The sequence below is a fragment of the Esox lucius genome, chromosome 16 (genome assembly GCF_011004845.1).
Source record: "Esox lucius isolate fEsoLuc1 chromosome 16, fEsoLuc1.pri, whole genome shotgun sequence".
Lineage (NCBI taxonomy): Eukaryota > Metazoa > Chordata > Actinopteri > Esociformes > Esocidae > Esox > Esox lucius.
The window spans coordinates 25,643,228-25,660,047 of NC_047584.1; the positions used below are offsets into that span (position 1 = coordinate 25,643,228).

General features: G+C 44.0%; 3 protein-coding genes across 4 annotated transcripts in view; all 3 read right to left on the reverse strand.

The window, feature by feature from the left end:
- man1a2 (mannosidase, alpha, class 1A, member 2) overlaps window positions 1-2,101 on the reverse strand; it is a 73,781-nt gene extending 71,680 nt beyond the window's left edge. The window contains exon 1 of the mRNA XM_010880301.5: window positions 1,119-2,101. The gene's annotated coding sequence lies outside the window, so the exon portion shown is untranslated. The remainder of the gene's footprint in view (window positions 1-1,118) is intronic.
- Window positions 2,102-7,463: 5,362 nt separating this feature from the next.
- trim45 (tripartite motif containing 45) lies at window positions 7,464-12,531 on the reverse strand. 2 transcript variants are annotated; one of them, XM_010880302.4, is made up of 7 exons: window positions 11,739-12,531; window positions 10,746-11,497; window positions 9,425-9,554; window positions 8,761-8,875; window positions 8,533-8,659; window positions 8,361-8,402; window positions 7,464-8,067 (listed from the first exon to the last, which is right to left on the reverse strand). In XM_010880302.4, the coding sequence occupies exons 1-7, from the start codon at window positions 12,233-12,235 to the stop codon at window positions 7,874-7,876; spliced, it is 1,857 nt and encodes a 618-aa protein (XP_010878604.2). In that variant the 5' UTR covers window positions 12,236-12,531; the 3' UTR covers window positions 7,464-7,873. The 2 variants fall into 2 exon arrangements, with proteins under 2 accessions (XP_010878604.2, XP_010878605.2); XM_010880303.4 differs by lacking the exon at window positions 8,361-8,402 and having other exon boundaries at window positions 7,466-8,067; window positions 11,739-12,528.
- A 136-nt stretch (window positions 12,532-12,667) lies between these two features.
- On the reverse strand, window positions 12,668-16,328 carry vtcn1 (V-set domain containing T cell activation inhibitor 1). Its single transcript, XM_020054573.2, has 5 exons — window positions 16,249-16,328; window positions 16,017-16,081; window positions 14,362-14,739; window positions 14,027-14,278; window positions 12,668-13,658 (listed from the first exon to the last, which is right to left on the reverse strand). The coding sequence occupies exons 1-5, from the start codon at window positions 16,278-16,280 to the stop codon at window positions 13,537-13,539; spliced, it is 849 nt and encodes a 282-aa protein (XP_019910132.2). The 5' UTR covers window positions 16,281-16,328; the 3' UTR covers window positions 12,668-13,536.
- Between the last annotated feature and the right edge of the window lie 492 nt (window positions 16,329-16,820).

The window sequence follows — 16,820 nt, forward strand, 5'->3', positions numbered from 1 at the left end:
GTACAACAGATGGTATAATTTGCATTATTGAATCTTAAGATAAACAGATTTTCAAAGGTTCTGTCGCTTAACAAAAACATGTATTAACTATAATGAAATTAATTAGCATTAAAAAATATTTAAAAAAAACAACAGTAACTATTGAACCATTCCATCTGGAGATACTAAGACAACTCCAACACAGCTAAAGCTATGCGACCTAATCAAATGATGAGCATACCTTTTCCAGTAGTTATTCACTATTTCTACCAGAACTTGTTTAAGAACCATTAACTTAATGGCAGGCACACTCCTTTATTAATATTCTTTCCACGATATTCCATTTAACAGTCAGTCATATAAAGACAGATAAAAAAAATACATATGTATATCAACAAGAAATAAAATGTATAAAACCTAGACACCTGCTTGACTCTTACTACCGATAAGGCAACTCAGTACCAAGGATTACAAGTTGCGGATCTCTATTTGAGATCCTTGACTAAAGGATTATCCTACAGAATGCAGATTGAAAGCAATTACGGGAAGGAAATGCTTCGCAATGTGTGACGGGGAAAACGGCGTTTACACAGGCAGCCCAATTCTGATCTTTTTCACTAATTGATTTTTTTCTATCAGCTCAGTCCTGAAAAGGAGCCGATGATGTAGATTTAATGTTATGTTCAAATTAGCGATTCGTGGACAAAACACCAGAACAGGGCTGCCTGTGTAAACGTAACTAATGCCATGCATATCAAATCAGCCTGGAAAAATAATCTCCCGGGTAAGATGGCTAACATGGGTTAGCTACCAAAATGTGGTCATCACAGGGCTAGCAACGTAGATCGCAAAAACACCTGCTTGAGCGCGTGATACCATCACACCACGCCAATAACCTCATTGCACGCACACACTTCACCTCCACTTGTTAGTGATACGGCCACATAAGTTGGCTACCAAAAACCTAGTGCCAGACACATTGTTTTACAGTATCTAACTGATGTAGGTACTAATGTCAATAATTGCAAGCATAGTCACACCTATACATGTAGTTTATTAGCGTAACCATGTTACAACTTACACTCAGTCAGGTGTTAGCCAGGCTATAAGTCGTATGGTTGAAGAAACCTCAGTCTTACCGTGCAAAACCTTTTGGCATGTTGATCCATCATGTTCTTTGGTTGTGATCCGGACAGTTACACTATACGATCAGATGGGGGGGAAAACGACAGTACCAAACTCGACAAAATAACAACGAATACAGTCAATCGTGTGTTAATACTACCTTCGTAGTTAAAAAGCTAACTAATAGTATATATGTTAAATAAGCAGGACGCGCAGGCTTTCAGTGACAAATGAAAATCCAAGATTGTCGCATCTGTGTGGTTGTACTGTAACTGCGGCTAAGACATTATGATCTAGGTTACATTCCCGGTGACCATATCAGTAGCAAAGGCGTTGGTGTAATGTTTTGTTCCGTGGTTAAAATCGGTATTTTGCTATCTACTGGATGTATATGGTATATTTTCTCAGCTTCCTCGACCGGGCCTGCGCCTTATGTCGCGCAGCGTCTCCTCAGAATACCAAGTTCATCCGCTGAATTGACTGGCTTGACTAGCACAATTAGCTAACTGGCTAAATTGCGAAACGAACTACCTACCAGTTGCCGATTAAACACGAAACTAAACGCGCAACCGCAATATTGTAACATTAACGACGTCTCCGAGTGTTTGAGGTCTGGAAATGAGTTCGCGTGCTAAAAGACGGCGCCTTTTCTGTAAAGGCATCTGGCTAGCTACTGTTGTTAGCAAGTTGAATAGCCAGCCAGCCAGCTAGCTACTGGCTGAGGCGCTCCGCTCCGATGCTGTTACGCCGCTGCTGCATCGCCTTAATAATGTCTGAGTAAATCCGTGACAGACAGGCGTTCTATTAAATCGTTTCCACATAGACGGGTTTTGAAATCTCATGTCTTCATTCTTTCGTCTCAATACATCTAGTTGTGGACAGCTATAACTAGACAGCTAGCCCTGCGTCCAGGGATGTTGATAGATACCATAGAAATAGAGTGGCTTGGATATACCATAAACACAGAACGGATTGGACTCTATTTCTATGGTTGATGCTGGTGCAACGAACAAACCATGGCTCCTCCCCTAAATCTCCAGACTCTTCTTCTTCTTCCTCCTCTGAGGTTTAATGGCAGACTACGCCTATTGGTAATTTGCCGCCATCTGCTGAACGGTGTAGTGAATAAGAAAAAACATGCAACCCTCTAATCAGGGACTTCAGGTACAGAAAACCCGGAGGCTTCTGCACTCCTAGGGTAAGAGTTGAATACTCCTGAAATATACAAACAAAACTGCTCCTCACGACATGATGTTTCAGTGGCACAAATGTAAAAAGTATCATGGAATCATGGTAATTGATTAGCGAACCAATTCTCATTTTCAATGACAACCTAGCCAAAGACATTAATTTGCTGGATTAGAAGACAACACACAAACCAATATAAACAATGTAATAAATATAAACAAATACCTCTACAAGGGAATAGACTATAAGCATTAATTGGCTACATTTAATACAATAAACATCAAAGTACACTAAATATAAAAAGACAAACACACCTTACTGCAGTTATTATTAGGCCTGTCTGATATTACAATGCAATAATTCCACATATTGCCCCATTTCATTGCCCCAATTCATTGATAGCATGCTAAATCTCATGGGATGGTTCCCATGACATGAATACATATCCTTCACAACATCTAGACAGGAAGTATAATCAAGTTGTACCGGAAGATCTTTGACTGCAAACAAAAATAGTAGTAAATTCCAAGGTGATAGAACAATAGGTGAATTTCCCAGCTGTATCTTCTGCCACATTGTTACTTGGTTGTTAACGTATTACATTCACATTTAAGTAATTTAGCAGACGTTCCTATACAGAGCGACGTACAACAATGACTGAATACTCCCCCCCCCAATGCCTCAGCATTGTAAGTGCCATGCTCTGTCAACTGAGCTACACAGGGCCTGCAACATGAGGTTCACGAAGAATTATGGCCACGTGGCAGTTTTTTGATGTAAACCATCATTTACATAAACCCCCCCCCCCCACACAACTTTGCCTTGTGAACTAATGCTTGCAATTATTTATGTGTTTCCGTCAAGCTCTTTGCCACCAGCTTCATTGGGTAAGGTGTACTTACTATTATTGGGTTGTCTGGTTGTCCCATCTAGCTATTTAAAAGATTAATGCATTTACTGTAAGTCCCTATGGATAAAAGTGTCGGCTAAATTACTAAAATGTCAAATGTAAATGACAGACATTTAGAGAACGCAACATCATTGATCATTAAAATGCACTGTTTTTTAATCTAGGGCACTCTATTTGCCATGCATGGGGAGAAAATGCACAATTAATAATCTTCTGGCAGCTTACAATCAACGTGTTACTTTTTACAAAATATATTTTAGGACCAATGTTTTCTATGACCAAAAGTATACCTTCAGTGTTCCACATAAAACACTGTCTAGTTGGTGTATACATTTTTGGTAATGGGATTTTCTTGTCTGTCCTTTTTACAGTAAGTTGGAGAGTAGCCAGAGTGAGCGCTTCTTGGCACATCATAAAGTGAACCCGTCTAGAAAGGGGGACGGAGCACCATTCTGTCTGACAATGGGTCTGTGAGCTGCCATTAGCTCAGGGCCCACTCAACAGTCTGCACTGCTGGACCGCTGGGCAGACTTATGTCACACCTCAGTGATTTAATGGTGCAGTGCTGTGGCACAGACTGTGCCGTGAACACTTTGGTGTCCTCTTCAGAGACACAACGTGTCATTCTGGCTCTCAAGCTGTACATTTGACAGTCTGTGCGGGTGGCTACCTGCCTACAAAGACACAGGAATGAAAAAGGTGAGTTAACATAGACGAGCTTACGTGTTTATACTGAGCCGGGGGGGGGTTACTTCACCGCACCTCTGGTTATCAATGTAACAGGGGTACGGTTCGTTGGCCAGGAGAGGAATCATGGTGAACTTCAAGCCCCATAGAACAATGCAGCAAAGACAAAGTGCTCATTACAAACACTTCAAGAGAGAAAAAGATTGGGAGAAATGAAATCTTGAGAGAACAAATGAGAGAAAGTTAGTGGTAAGGAGGATTGAGGTTTAGAAAGATGAGGCCTTGGTGCAGCAAATGAAACGCTATACTCCAGCAGGTAACATAATGAAACAGCATCTGTCTTTGGAGCGCTGCGTGAACAGGAGGGTGAATTACGACGGCAGAAACACACCACCGTGGGGATAAGGGCTGGGACAAGGGCAAGAGGAGCTGCCGTACTGCGACAGAGTGGGTCTGTCAATCGTATGCAGGTGTACCAACTAGACATGACGGGCGGGTGCACCAACTAGACATGACGGGCGGGTGCACCAACTAGACATGACGGGCGGGTGCACCAACTAGACATGACGGGCGGGTGCACCAACTAGACATGACGGGCGGGTGCACCAACTAGACATGACGGGCGGGTGCACCAACTAGACATGACGGGCGGGTGCACCAACTAGACATGACGGGCGGGTGCACCAACTAGACATGACGGGCGGGTGCACCAACTAGACATGACGGGCGGGTGCACCAACTAGACATGACGGGCGGGTGCACCAACTTGACATGACGGGCGGGTGCACCAACTTGACATGACGGGCGGGTGCACCAACTTGACATGACGGGCGGGTGCACCAACTTGACATGACGGGCGGGTGCACCAACTAGACATGACGGGCGGGTGCACCAACTTGACAGGCAGGTGTACTAACTTGACAGGCAGGTGTACTAACTTGACAGGACGGGTGGGTGTACTAACTGAACATGACTAGATTAACAATAGTTAATTACTGTACTACAGACAGTACTGGAGATCTTGATCACAAACAGATCACAATTAATCTTTTGATCGTCAACAACAGTCAAAAAAGTGTGAGCGCAATATCAATGTGGACAAGACCAGGATTCAGTCCTGTATGTCCAAAGTTCACATTATTGACTTCTAATGTGCAATGTAGGGTTCATTAAGAGTGATGTGACTACACTGGTGTAATGGATATGGCCCTGGCTCCTGTCTGAAATCATGTTGCAATGTGTTCAGACTGATGGCAAGCCGGAGTCACAATTACGGTCACACATGCCGACAGGGACGGACACACACACACACACACACACACACAGAGAGAGAGAAAAGAATCTCAGCGCAGTGGAGAAGAATTGTTACAATGCAGTGGATTCCCCTAGCTCAGTTACCTCTACAGGGCTGAGTCCTGGATCTGTTTTGTCTAAAAGGAATGCATGAATGCAAGTTGGCCATGAAATTGGATTCTGCAAATAACATTAATGATTGAGACTGAACTACTTTAAACAAATGAAACTGAATTACTCAAAGTTTCTCATGGACATGAACAGATGACACAGATTCTGTAGCTACACATTAATACTACCAAAGAAGTCTGGGTTGATGTTCTTTAAACCTACCCTGTATTTCAGTGGTTCCCAACCAGGGGTACTAGGACCCCTGGGGGTACTTAGCCCCTCCACAGGGGGTACATGAAAACACTCATGACACCATAGACTTACTAGTGAAATGAACATGAGGGGGTACTTCAGGGGTACTCCAAGCAGTGCAAAATCTTTTTGGGGGTACAGTAACTGAAAAAGGTTGGGAGCCACTGCTGTTTTTCAACCTCTGCCATGATGGATGACATTGCAGCTTACCTCTTGGAGACCTGAAAATGGGAGCCTACCCGGGTAAAATGTCAGCTAGTCACAAAAGGATTTTACCTGTTGATGACAGGTGAAGGGTAGCGATGAAGTCTTCACCACACCGAGGATTGATGAAAGGCAAGAGGGATGGTCACAACTCAGTACACTAAGAAAAAGAGAGAGTCAGTAAATGATGCAGGTACAGTAGTCTTCCTGTGAGAGAAATATAAAAACAAGGATAAAGACAAGGGAGAGAAATGAGTGACCAACAGAGTTTATTTTGCATTATGTTTCAATCATGTTGTCAATGTTCTTAAGCTTGTAAGACACGTAGCTTATCTTCTCAATAATGGGTTTAACCTCTTCTCTCATTGGTCCACGTTGCCAGTCCTGAGACTATGGTGGTTCAGGTTAACTGTGGTTTGAAAAGGCAATGCGTGTGTCATCTGTTGTTAAGTCCCGGCAGTTGTTCAGACAGATCAGGTAGCGGAGGTGCTTCTCTTTCAGCCTTGTCGTCATCTTTAACAATCTTTATAGATTATGCACACACAAACAACATATTTAACATCCAGCCCAAAACAGGGAACTTTAAAAAATGATTTGGTTAATCGCAAAAGTCCCAGACTGCATCTTTAACAGGATATCTGGTGAACGGTAATTTCCAATACAGTGTAATTAAATAGGAATTGCGCTCCATTAGGCATTCTGCCCACTAATAACGATTGTCCAAGGAGCTGCTGTGTAATGCAGTGGTTTCCAACCAGGGCTACACTCATGTCTGTAGTCACATAATCCTTGAAAGGCCTGGTTCACAGTGACGCCATCATCTAGCATGCCGGACCCACTCCGATTAGCATACCACTTTAACATCCACAGATGACATAACCCTCTTGCACTCCACACACTGCACTCACCCACCTGGATGCAGGCCCGGCTCCACCAGGGGGTAAAAGGGGGCATTGCCCCCCCCCCCCCACCAGATAGAATCCATGCCCCCCCTTTATAAAAAATTTATTAGACATGAATTAGACATGCCCCCTCCTTTATAAAGAAAAATGCCCCCTCAGTCATTCCATCCTGGAGCAGGGCCTGCCTGGATGAGAAGAATACCTGGGTGAGAATGCAGTTCATTGATTACAGCTAAGTGTTCACAACCCTCATGGCCGCCAAGCCTGGGAAACAAAGTGAACAATCCATTCTTGAGCAAGACAAGCATTTTTTGGGCAGAGCAATATTCAATCTGTGGTACAGTAACTAAAAAAGTCTGTATGTACAGGCTGACAAGGATGTGAATAGTCCATTGCTGATCACTGTTTAAAGTATGTACGTATGGGCTGAAGGGGAGATAATTAGCCCACTCCTGCCATCAAGTGGCTAAGAGGGGAACAGAACTGATTACAAGCCTTGCTCTCCTCACAATGCTCACTTAACATCAAAAGCATTCACAGACATGCGATAGAGCGCATCTCCCCAACAAACATCCCTGATTTAGCTCACAGGCACCCGACCTAACATCAGCTGGTCAATCACAGACAACACAGTCCCTTTGGGGCAGCCCTCAAACCCTCCTGTCCACAGTATCTTTTGTGTAGCCCAAAGAAATTACTTATGGTATTACGATCTATGCATGTAATCGTCGCACTCAGGATGTGAGCCTCTAAAGTGTGGCCCAGATCTCTTAAGCTTGTGTACTGGTGCTCATGTACTGCAGCAGTATGGGTTCAAGTTGGGCCCACTGTCTTTCACCACTTCCATTTCCAGTAAAATAGGAAATGCTTTAACATATTTTTTTATTTTTTTTTAAAGACACTCAAAACTTTTGACATGGTTCGGATACAGAATAAGGTGACACTTGTGTTATTTATTTATGATTTAAGACATTGATGTTTCAAATACATTAAGGCACAGGTGTTTACTTGGTGATGCCAATGAACATGTACAGGCAAAACAACAGAAATTACAGATCAGTAACGGTTTTAGGTAATATTGCTCCCTTCAAAGTTTTGTTTTTGTGATAAATTCCTTACGGCCCCGCTTTTCTGGTAATTACTTTGTTAATTACCAGAAAAGGGTTGATAGTCATAGACCCCTATATGACAGTGATGTATAGGAGTATCCGCCTCCAGTCCCTCAGATCTCCACTGTCCTGAGATGGCCCCTGGGCGAGCTTGACCCTCTCCCTCCGGCTGTTGTTACCGTTCCCCCCACTGCAGTTATCACACTCTGGGGCAGGCACTCTGAGGCCTCCTCCACGCTTCCACAGCACGACCAGTGGGGCTTACCTGGGTGGCCCTTATGGCCGTGACCACAACCCTGGAAGCCTCCTACACACACACACACACACACACACACACACACACACACACACACACACACACACACACACACACACACACAACAAGAGCATTACTATTTCAACCAGATATTTTCAGAAAGGACTACAAGGTGTAAAGCATATCTACCATGAACGTGTGTCTTTCATTTCATTTGGGAAAACATTTCAGGAGCCAATATCCTGATGTCACAGTGGAAAGCCAACACAAATACTTATACAAGGGTAACAGACACAGAACTGTACAGTAAGTGTAACCAGAAAAAGCTTGTATTCTGCACCAACCTAAAGACTGGCCGTGTGGTCTGGTTAACTCTACAACCCCACCTGGAGGACATACCAAGCAGTGCCTCAGTAGCAGATGAGATCTCACCGTTAATTGTATAATAATTACAGTTTAATCTACCTCCCCTGTCCAACACACCCAGTCAAGTATTTTCTCTGCTGCTGTACCCACCTGGCATGGAACCGGGGCAGCCACAGCGGGCCTCTTTAGAACCCCCACTGGAACAGAAGGAACAACAGTGGAAAGTTCCGCGGTGCCGCCGGACCTTCCTCTTCACATTCAGGACGAACGGGGAACCCTACAGGTTTAAAGGGATTGCCAGGCCATTAGCTAAGCAAGCGCGCGCGTGCTGGTATGGCGAACGTATCACGACTGTCGCGGTAAAACACGGCGCAGCACCTTAACATGTTGGGCCTTGATGCACACCCACACAGAGTAGAGCCCTGGCTCCACGGGAGTGAAAGACACAGCGTAGGAGCCATCGCCGTTATCCACCACCGTCGCCTCCACTCTGCTGCAGATGACAAGAGGAATCAAGGCCCGTTTCTCGCTCATAGCACCGTCAATTCTCACCAGTTGAATAGAAACACAAATATGACTCTTTGCATTCATAACGTCCTGAAACAGTGCTTTGAAAATATGGATGTAACTTTCCCGAGGCGATTCGAATTCATGACGTTGTGATGGTAGTACGTTCAATTATATATACATTAGTAAAATGGTTATATTTGAGGACGCCTAAATAGCAAAAGCAGATTAACATCTTTCATTTAGGCCTGTTGTACCTTGCCACAACGCAAGTATATTTTTAGTTACAACATAAGAGATTATGATACATTTAAAACAAAGCACGACAGAACTTATGACTGCTTTCTTATAGATGTATTATGATGTAGTTCAGCCGAAGTTATGACTCACAATAGCATCACCTCAGCTGATCCTGACTAAATAACAAATCACCAGTAGCATGAAAAGCTTCATCTGATTTTTTGGTACTGGGAATGGAACCATGTCCAAAGACAACGTGGTAGATGTATGTGCTCCAGATCGGATGGTTCCTCACCAGTCTTTCTTCTCCTTGTGGACCATGCTGACCAGGACAGCTTCCCCTCCTCGACCCATCGGCTCGCCCGCGGAGTCTCTACACACCAGGTTGAACTCCCCTCTCTGGCCCTCCCGGCCTTGCTGCAGGCCTGGGGACAGGTCAGAGGTCAGTGTCAACCTTTATCTCTCCCTCATACACACACACGCACTCTCAGAGCTGGCACAAATGGTTTGCTTAGTGTGAAAGACCATTTAAGGTAACACTTTACACCATCTTTACATAAACACATATACCCTAGGTTAAGTGTGTGTGTGGTTCAGTTAAAGCACAGCATAAGGGCTGTGACACTGCAGATGTTGCAGTTAACACTCCGTTCACTGTTTCACCTGTCCTCTGATACAGTGGACCAAAGCCTATGTTGTTTTCAGACACAGGAACATGGGTACACATTTCCAAATGCGTCTCAAAAGGATGGTTCAATCTTTTATTTCCTAATGGGGATAAAGACTTGTGTAATCTCCAGCTTTGTATATAGATGTTAGACATGGACACTGATCCTACAACAGCCTAATCCTCAGGCTAAAAAACTGAGAAAGTATAAAATATATATACGCCACGGGCTGCAGGGTTTCTTTCTCCACCATTATCACAAACACTCTGCAAGAACAGATGTGCATTCATTCCCACCAAACAAAATGTTTAAATATATTTTTTTTCTATAAATAGATGTTCTATCGGACAAATTCAGGTAAGCTCCCCGTTTCAAACCGTTTGGTGACATGTTTTACTTTTTGGTTTGGCTGAATGAATACACCTAATGCCTAAGCACACTTACCCACACAATGGATTGACATCCATCAATACCTGTAAACAAATAAGACTAGGGGCAGTTTACATTGACACAGAGACAGATGGTTTCCTCAAAGCCTCCATCTGCTGATGTCCGGCTCAGCCTGATCAACAGGTAAATGTGCCACCAGGGGAATATCCCTATGGACTGTCACTGTTGATGGACTGCTGCCACAGAGAAGTGTGTTTATCCCACAACCGAAAGACAGGCGCCAGCAAAATACCTGCCACTTCAAATGTTTCCATAGTAACCAGGAATGCTACCTGATCGTTATCCCTTGTATGGTTGCATGGCCTAAGGACTGTTTGAGGGTGGGGGTCAAGTCAAGCTATAAAAATACTTTTTAGGATGTTACTATGACCCCAGATGGTCAAAGACAGACTACATGGTCTCTTAAGAGACAAGAGGAGGGCCTCTGAAACAGGGACTGGTTGGAAGAAAAGGCCCAGGAGGCCAAAGGCTTTTCCCGGGATGGAGCTTTGTTCTCACCTTCCCCCTCGATGGTGCACCTGCTGAGCTCCAGGCTCTTGAAGTGAATCACTCCCACCACGGGGTAGCCCCCCAACTCCCCCGCACCCTCCTGTGGCAGGAAGCAGATACTGCTCCCGTCGTCAGGTGCAACGGTTGCTAGGTTGGGGTCATAGCCGCTCTCCACCAAGGCGGTCAGCCTGCGGAGGGTCACGCCCTTTGCGCTGAGGATTTCCGCGTCTGACCCGCGCGTCAGCAGCCGCTCGGCAAACTCCACCCCGCCACGGGCGTCCGTCAGGGCCTGCTGCAGCTGCGCCCCCTGTAGGTGGAGTTGGTTCCTGCGCTGAACGCGTAGCTCCTCTAGGCGCCGTAGCAGCGACAAGCAGTGGGACTCCACAGCGCAGGCGTAGCCCCGTGCAAAGGAGCGCACCTCGTCCGCCACCGCGTCCACCCTGGCCTGCAACGCGTCCTGGGATTGGTCGACCTTTCGCAGCGACTCCTCCAGTCGGACCAGCCTTGGCCGCAGGCGCCCGGTAACCATCTCCCGGATACGGTCCCCGTGGCGGGCAATCACGTCACGTGTCGAACGGCAGCGGTGGTCGCGGTGGTAAGTGGCGGCACACTCCAGACAGATGGGCAGGTCGCAGGACTCACAGAACAGACGCAGCTCCTGGCCTGGGTGGAGGGAGCAGAGAACGGGCCGAGAGAGACGACCCTGGGTCTTCAGGCTTTCCAAACACTGGACGGTATGAGACGACGTCCTCTTCTGTCTCCTGGGGACGAAATAAGGTGATGGTCATAGGTCCCATGTAATTATATAACATGTGGCCTACCTGCCTTTCTTTATGTCCGTCCATCGTCTTGATTTTGTCCTTATATGGTACAAATGTAAGAATACAGTCTATTTGTGACTGGGATATGCTTCTTTTAACGGGATCCCACCATAATGTTATTTAAATTGTAACGAAGTTGAAAGACAGGTCATGGGTTACAAATTGGTTTTTTGACACTCACCTGTGTGCTTGGCAACAAAACTCGCAGAGGTTGACACAGCACACCTCGCAACGCTTCTCTGCGTCCCCGTCGCTGCACAGGTCGCATAACACATTGTTCTCGGTCATCAACGTCTGAAAGAAAACTTCATCCAGGGCCAAGTGGTCAGTGGTCAGACCGTCCACCCCGGATAACGGGATATCCACCTCGGAGTCACACTCCGGACAGAGCACGGTGACCGCAGAAGAGCGCGGCTCGCGTTCTGAAGGAGCAGCTTTGCTATTGTTCACGCGTGACAACACGGAAAACGGTTCCAGTTGCCGGACGCAGTCTGCGCAGAAGGTGTGTAAACATGGCAGAATCTTAGGATCGCGATATAAACGTTTACAAACGCTGCACTCCGCCCTGGTATTAACCACGATGTCCCCGTTATCTCCGTTTTTAGACATTGAGTTTGTGGTCGGAGTTGGTGAGGACTCTAAATCGTCCTTATCCAACTTTTTGGCACAGACTGACATGCTATTTTTTACAGTCTTGTTACTTTGTTTAAAAACACTTCGTTGATAGTTCCTGTTGAAGGATTCACCGACAATCTACAGAACAAACGACTCCGGTTTTCGAAATCGATAAAACGTAACTTACTCCAATGTGCAAATACCGTATTCGTTACAGGCAACAGGAAGCCTCGTCATATATAACTTGAAAATACAACTGCATGTATGCCTAGACTATAGTTCTTTAACTTCAGACAGTTCTTACGCCCTCAACTTTTCGGGAAAACGCTTCGTTTCTCTCTTTCATGGAAACATGAAACCCTCTTCTTCAGTCCAATGAAAAACACCCTATGGTTCCCCAGGCGTGGTCTAAGCTGATTTTATCCCGAGAACGCCCCCCAAGCCCGACTACAGATAGAATATATGCAGCCCCAAACAATTTCAAAGACCGAGTAGGCTCAAATTCCCACATTTTCATTGTAAATAATTCCAAGTTTAATATATTCTTGGTGAACACATAAAAAAGAAATGTGGGCAGTCGAATGGTCAATCGGTTATCGTTGCCTTGAGCAAGAAACTTACTCCGATTGTTCTTTTCTCACACAATGTTGTCTCGTATATACTTCGGTTGGCTGGGTCTCTCTGACCTCGAGAAGGGTCAGGCATTGGTCAGTGTTTTTATATAACCACCTGACCCTGGAAAATGTATGGAAAAAACAGCAATAATCAAACACACTCAAGGCGGGCTAGTCTTGGGGATACCAGGGGCTTAATCTGAACTGGGTAAAACTGCTTTTGAATACCATACCGCACTCTCATGGAACACTTCCAGTGTTATTTAAATGTCAGATAAATTCATTATTTACTCACAAGTATGATCATTTATCTAGCGTGTGTACTTGATATTTTCCTTGAATATGTGTTTTTATTGCTGTATTACAGAGCTCAACAGTGAAAGATACCTGGATCTCAGTTGTTTATCTGTATAAATAAAGGTTCAAAATGAAACCCTAAGTTTGACCCTAAACTGAAACTTGATGCCGGACATCACATTTTTCCTAGTGTGAACCAGAGACAGATTTGTCTGGTTTCACAATTTTTGTGGTGACCCATTGGTACACACTGTCCTGGAGCTCTCTCTCTCTCACACACACACACACACACACACAGTTTGTTGCCACTTCTTAATCCAACACATCAGACTCCAGGGAGCCCAAGGCTAGTGAGGAGTCTCCATGCCAGTTCACGCAAACCGCGATAATGTGAGTAAAAATGGAAACTATGTTGGGAGCATTTTCTGTGGACTGCATGCGTGTTCATCAGGTTCACAGGTAGATCCAGAGAGAGACACTAGCGGTAGCACCAATCACATGCCATTCAGGAAGTAGCACACGTGGTGCCACAGCGGCAACAAAAGAGAAGGATGTCCTGGAGGATGTCTCATTATCTGCATTAAAAAGGAAACACACATTTACGTTCCAGACCACACAGTATGCATGCTGTCTGTCACACATTACCAACGTTCCTAATCTCTGGTAGGGTTAAATGCCTTTTCAGTTGAGTCTTTGTATTTAGCTGTCATGGTTCACTGCGTCGTCATGGTAATATAGGTTGCTGAGGGTGTGTCCAGATTGATTTAAATTTACAGTACCAGTCAAAGGTTTGAACACACCCGGGTTAATGTGTGTCCAAACTTTTGACTGGTTACTGTATGTAAACTTTTTTTTAAAACTGAGAGTCAGTTAACATCCAGTTCTCAACTTTGTATTTGTTCAGTATGAATAGTATATTTGCCCTGAAAGGTGTTTACAGGACCTGTGATGGTTGCTAGGGAGACAGCCTTCACCAACTGGTTTTGGATGATGCAGGTGTAATTTCCCAACTGTGTGACTTGCAGCGAGCTGATTAGTTTGTTTATCCCGATGGAGTCGTTGAAGAAACTAGTGATACTTTTGTTCAGGACTGTGTCATTGGCATTCAACCAGGTGACATTTGGTTTGGGGAACCATCTGGCAGCCACTGCAGTCAGGGTGGTGTTCATCAGCTCCAACGTTGGGGCGGAGTAAGCTAAAGTAAAATACATTTTCAGAGTAGGCAACTTTACATATAGTTCTACAAATACATAAAACGATTAAGAGGGAGCTCCTTACCTGCAACTCTGAGGTTAACAATGGCAGTCCCTGAGCCTCTGGGGGCAGTCACACTGCATTGGTACACCCCACTGTCTCTCAGGTTCACGTTTCTCAGCAACAGGGAGGCATTACCGCTACCTATGGCGTCTGAGAACAGCAGTGTTCTCTTTTTAAACCGGGGGTCCTGCCCTGTCAGCTGGACTGTCCCTTTATCATATTCATAAACCACCTCACTTCGCCCCTCCATATTCCAGATGATTGAGACACGACTGGTCAATTCCATGTCGCTAGTGGAAGTCCTGAATCTACAGCTTAGAATGACATCCTCTCCCAGGTTCCCGATGGGCCATTTGTCACTGCTGTCCACAATGTCCTGGGATACCTGGGAACCCTTAACTAGAGGGCAGCACATGGTAAAACAAAGCAACAAACTGTGCTATTGGTTATCATACATTGAGATATTATGAGCATTTCATGCAGACAATTCTTACACACAGTAATGTGGTGAAAAAATTGTAGATAAACCAAATACTGGTTGCTCCTTATATAACCCTGTTTCCAAAAAAAGTTGGGACACTGCCTAAAATGTCAATAAAAACAGAATGCAATGATGTGCAACTCATTTAAACCCTATATTATATAGAAAATAGTATTTTTATTTTATTTCATCTTTAAAAATATATGTCCACTTTGAATTTAATGCCAGCAACATGTTTAAAAAAAGGTGGGACAGAGGCAACAAAAGACTGGAAAAGTTGTGTGATTCAAAAAAATAAACCTGGAGGAATATCACACAACAAATTAGGTAAATTGGCAACAGTTCAGTAACATGATTTGGTATGAAGAGATCATTCCAGAGAGGATGGGTCTGTCAGAAGTGAGGAGAGACTGCATGGGCAAATGGTGCAACAATTTAAGAATAACTTTTCTCAACATAAAATTTTGAGTTTGGAGATCTCATCATTTACGGTACATAATACCATTAAGAGATTCAGAGAAATCTCTGTACACAAGGACAAAGCCAAAAACCAATATTGGATGTCTGTGACCTTCGGGCCCTCTGCATTAAAAACTGCATTAAAAACACCAATTGAAAACATAAATGCGCATTGTGAACTGAAAAATACAATAAAGGAGACCCCAAACTGTTGAGCAACTGAAATCCTGTATCAAGCAAGAATAGGAAAACATTTCACTTTCAAAACTACAGCAGTTGGTCTTCTCAGTTCCAAAAGCTTACAGAGTATTTCTAAAAGAAGAGGTGATGCAACACAGTGGTAAACATGCCCCTGTCCCAATTTCTTTGGAACATGTCGCTGGCATCAAATAAAAAATGGGCATTTATTTTTCCAAAAATTATAACATTTCTCAGATTCAACATTTGATATGTTGTCTTTGTACTATTTTCAACTAAAAATAGGGATGAATGATTTGCACCTCATTGCATTCTGTTTTTGTTTGCATTTTGTGCTGCATCCCAACTTTTTTGGAAACAGTGTTGTACTGTCCATACATTACTCACCCCCAGATGCGTTATAAGGACACACACGCAGCAGCACACAGAAATGAACACCCACACTCTCACATAGGATTAACATGTTACATGTTTACAAAGACATGTCTTGCCCTTGTGAGTGATGATGGCACCAGCGACTGTTATGCTCAGTACTTACCTGAAAATGACACTGACAAAATGAAGACGAGGAGTCCAGCAGTAACAAAAATACTGACCATCAAGCTGCAAATGGAGAGGGGAAAGAAGCACTATCTAGCAAAAAAGTTCCAAGTCAATTGAACTTTACAATATACAAAGACAAATTCATATCATTGTTGATACAGAGCACAGCTGTTGAGGGCCTCAAGAAACAACCACCAGTTTTTCTTTTTAAATCAACTGAACCTCACCACCAAAAGATTATCTGCCCGAGGGATGCCATAGCTCTTTGATATCTTAGTCTTACTGAAGATTGTTAAGATAGTCCCAGTGGCCTTCCTGACCAGAGTCCACTAGTAGTATCTACATGTGTTGTCTACCCACTCATGCCTTTTAACCCGAACCCAAGAGAGGGAGGAGCACTAGGTGTGTCAATATTGTCACTGGGGGGGTGTTTACATTGCACTTATACTCACTTATTCACTGGAAATGATGCCTATTAATTACAATGACTGATTATTATTCATTTCTGAATTATTTTATTTGGTTGTTAACACAAATTAATCTCTGAAGGCACCACTTGGTTTGATTTGAAAGAACCACAAGAACTGCAAAAAACTTTTTACTCATGTCTTATGTCTTTTGACTTAATGAGGAACGGACAAGGTCAGCTACAATGTTGGTATACTGTGATCTACTGGGCCAGCTACCACCGTATTGCTGTTGTTTTGAGGACCGAAAATAAATACCAGTTGCGGGTTTCACTCCTAGAAAAATACTAGATCATGAAAATAGGTATATTAATTATTTAGCCCCATGATCT

Bases quoted from the DNA above. Each gene is read 5' to 3' on its own strand.
- vtcn1 (XM_020054573.2), bottom strand. From the start codon at position 16,280: ATGGCATCCCTCGGGCAGATAATCTTTTGGTG. The intron at 16,082-16,248 runs GTGAGGTTCAGT...CTCCATTTGCAG, and splicing joins GGGCAGATAATCTTTTGGTG to CTTGATGGTCAGTATTTTTG. The intron at 14,740-16,016 runs GTAAGTACTGAG...GCTGCCCTCTAG, and splicing joins TTTGTCAGTGTCATTTTCAG to TTAAGGGTTCCCAGGTATCC.
- trim45 (XM_010880302.4), bottom strand. From the start codon at position 12,235: ATGTCAGTCTGTGCCAAAAAGTTGGATAAGGACGATTTAGAGTCCTCA. The intron at 8,403-8,532 runs GTGGGTACAGCA...TATGTCCTCCAG, and splicing joins CTGCCCCGGTTCCATGCCAG to GTGGGGTTGTAGAGTTAACC. The intron at 8,068-8,360 runs GTTGGTGCAGAA...GTGTGTGTGTAG, and splicing joins ACCACACGGCCAGTCTTTAG to GAGGCTTCCAGGGTTGTGGT.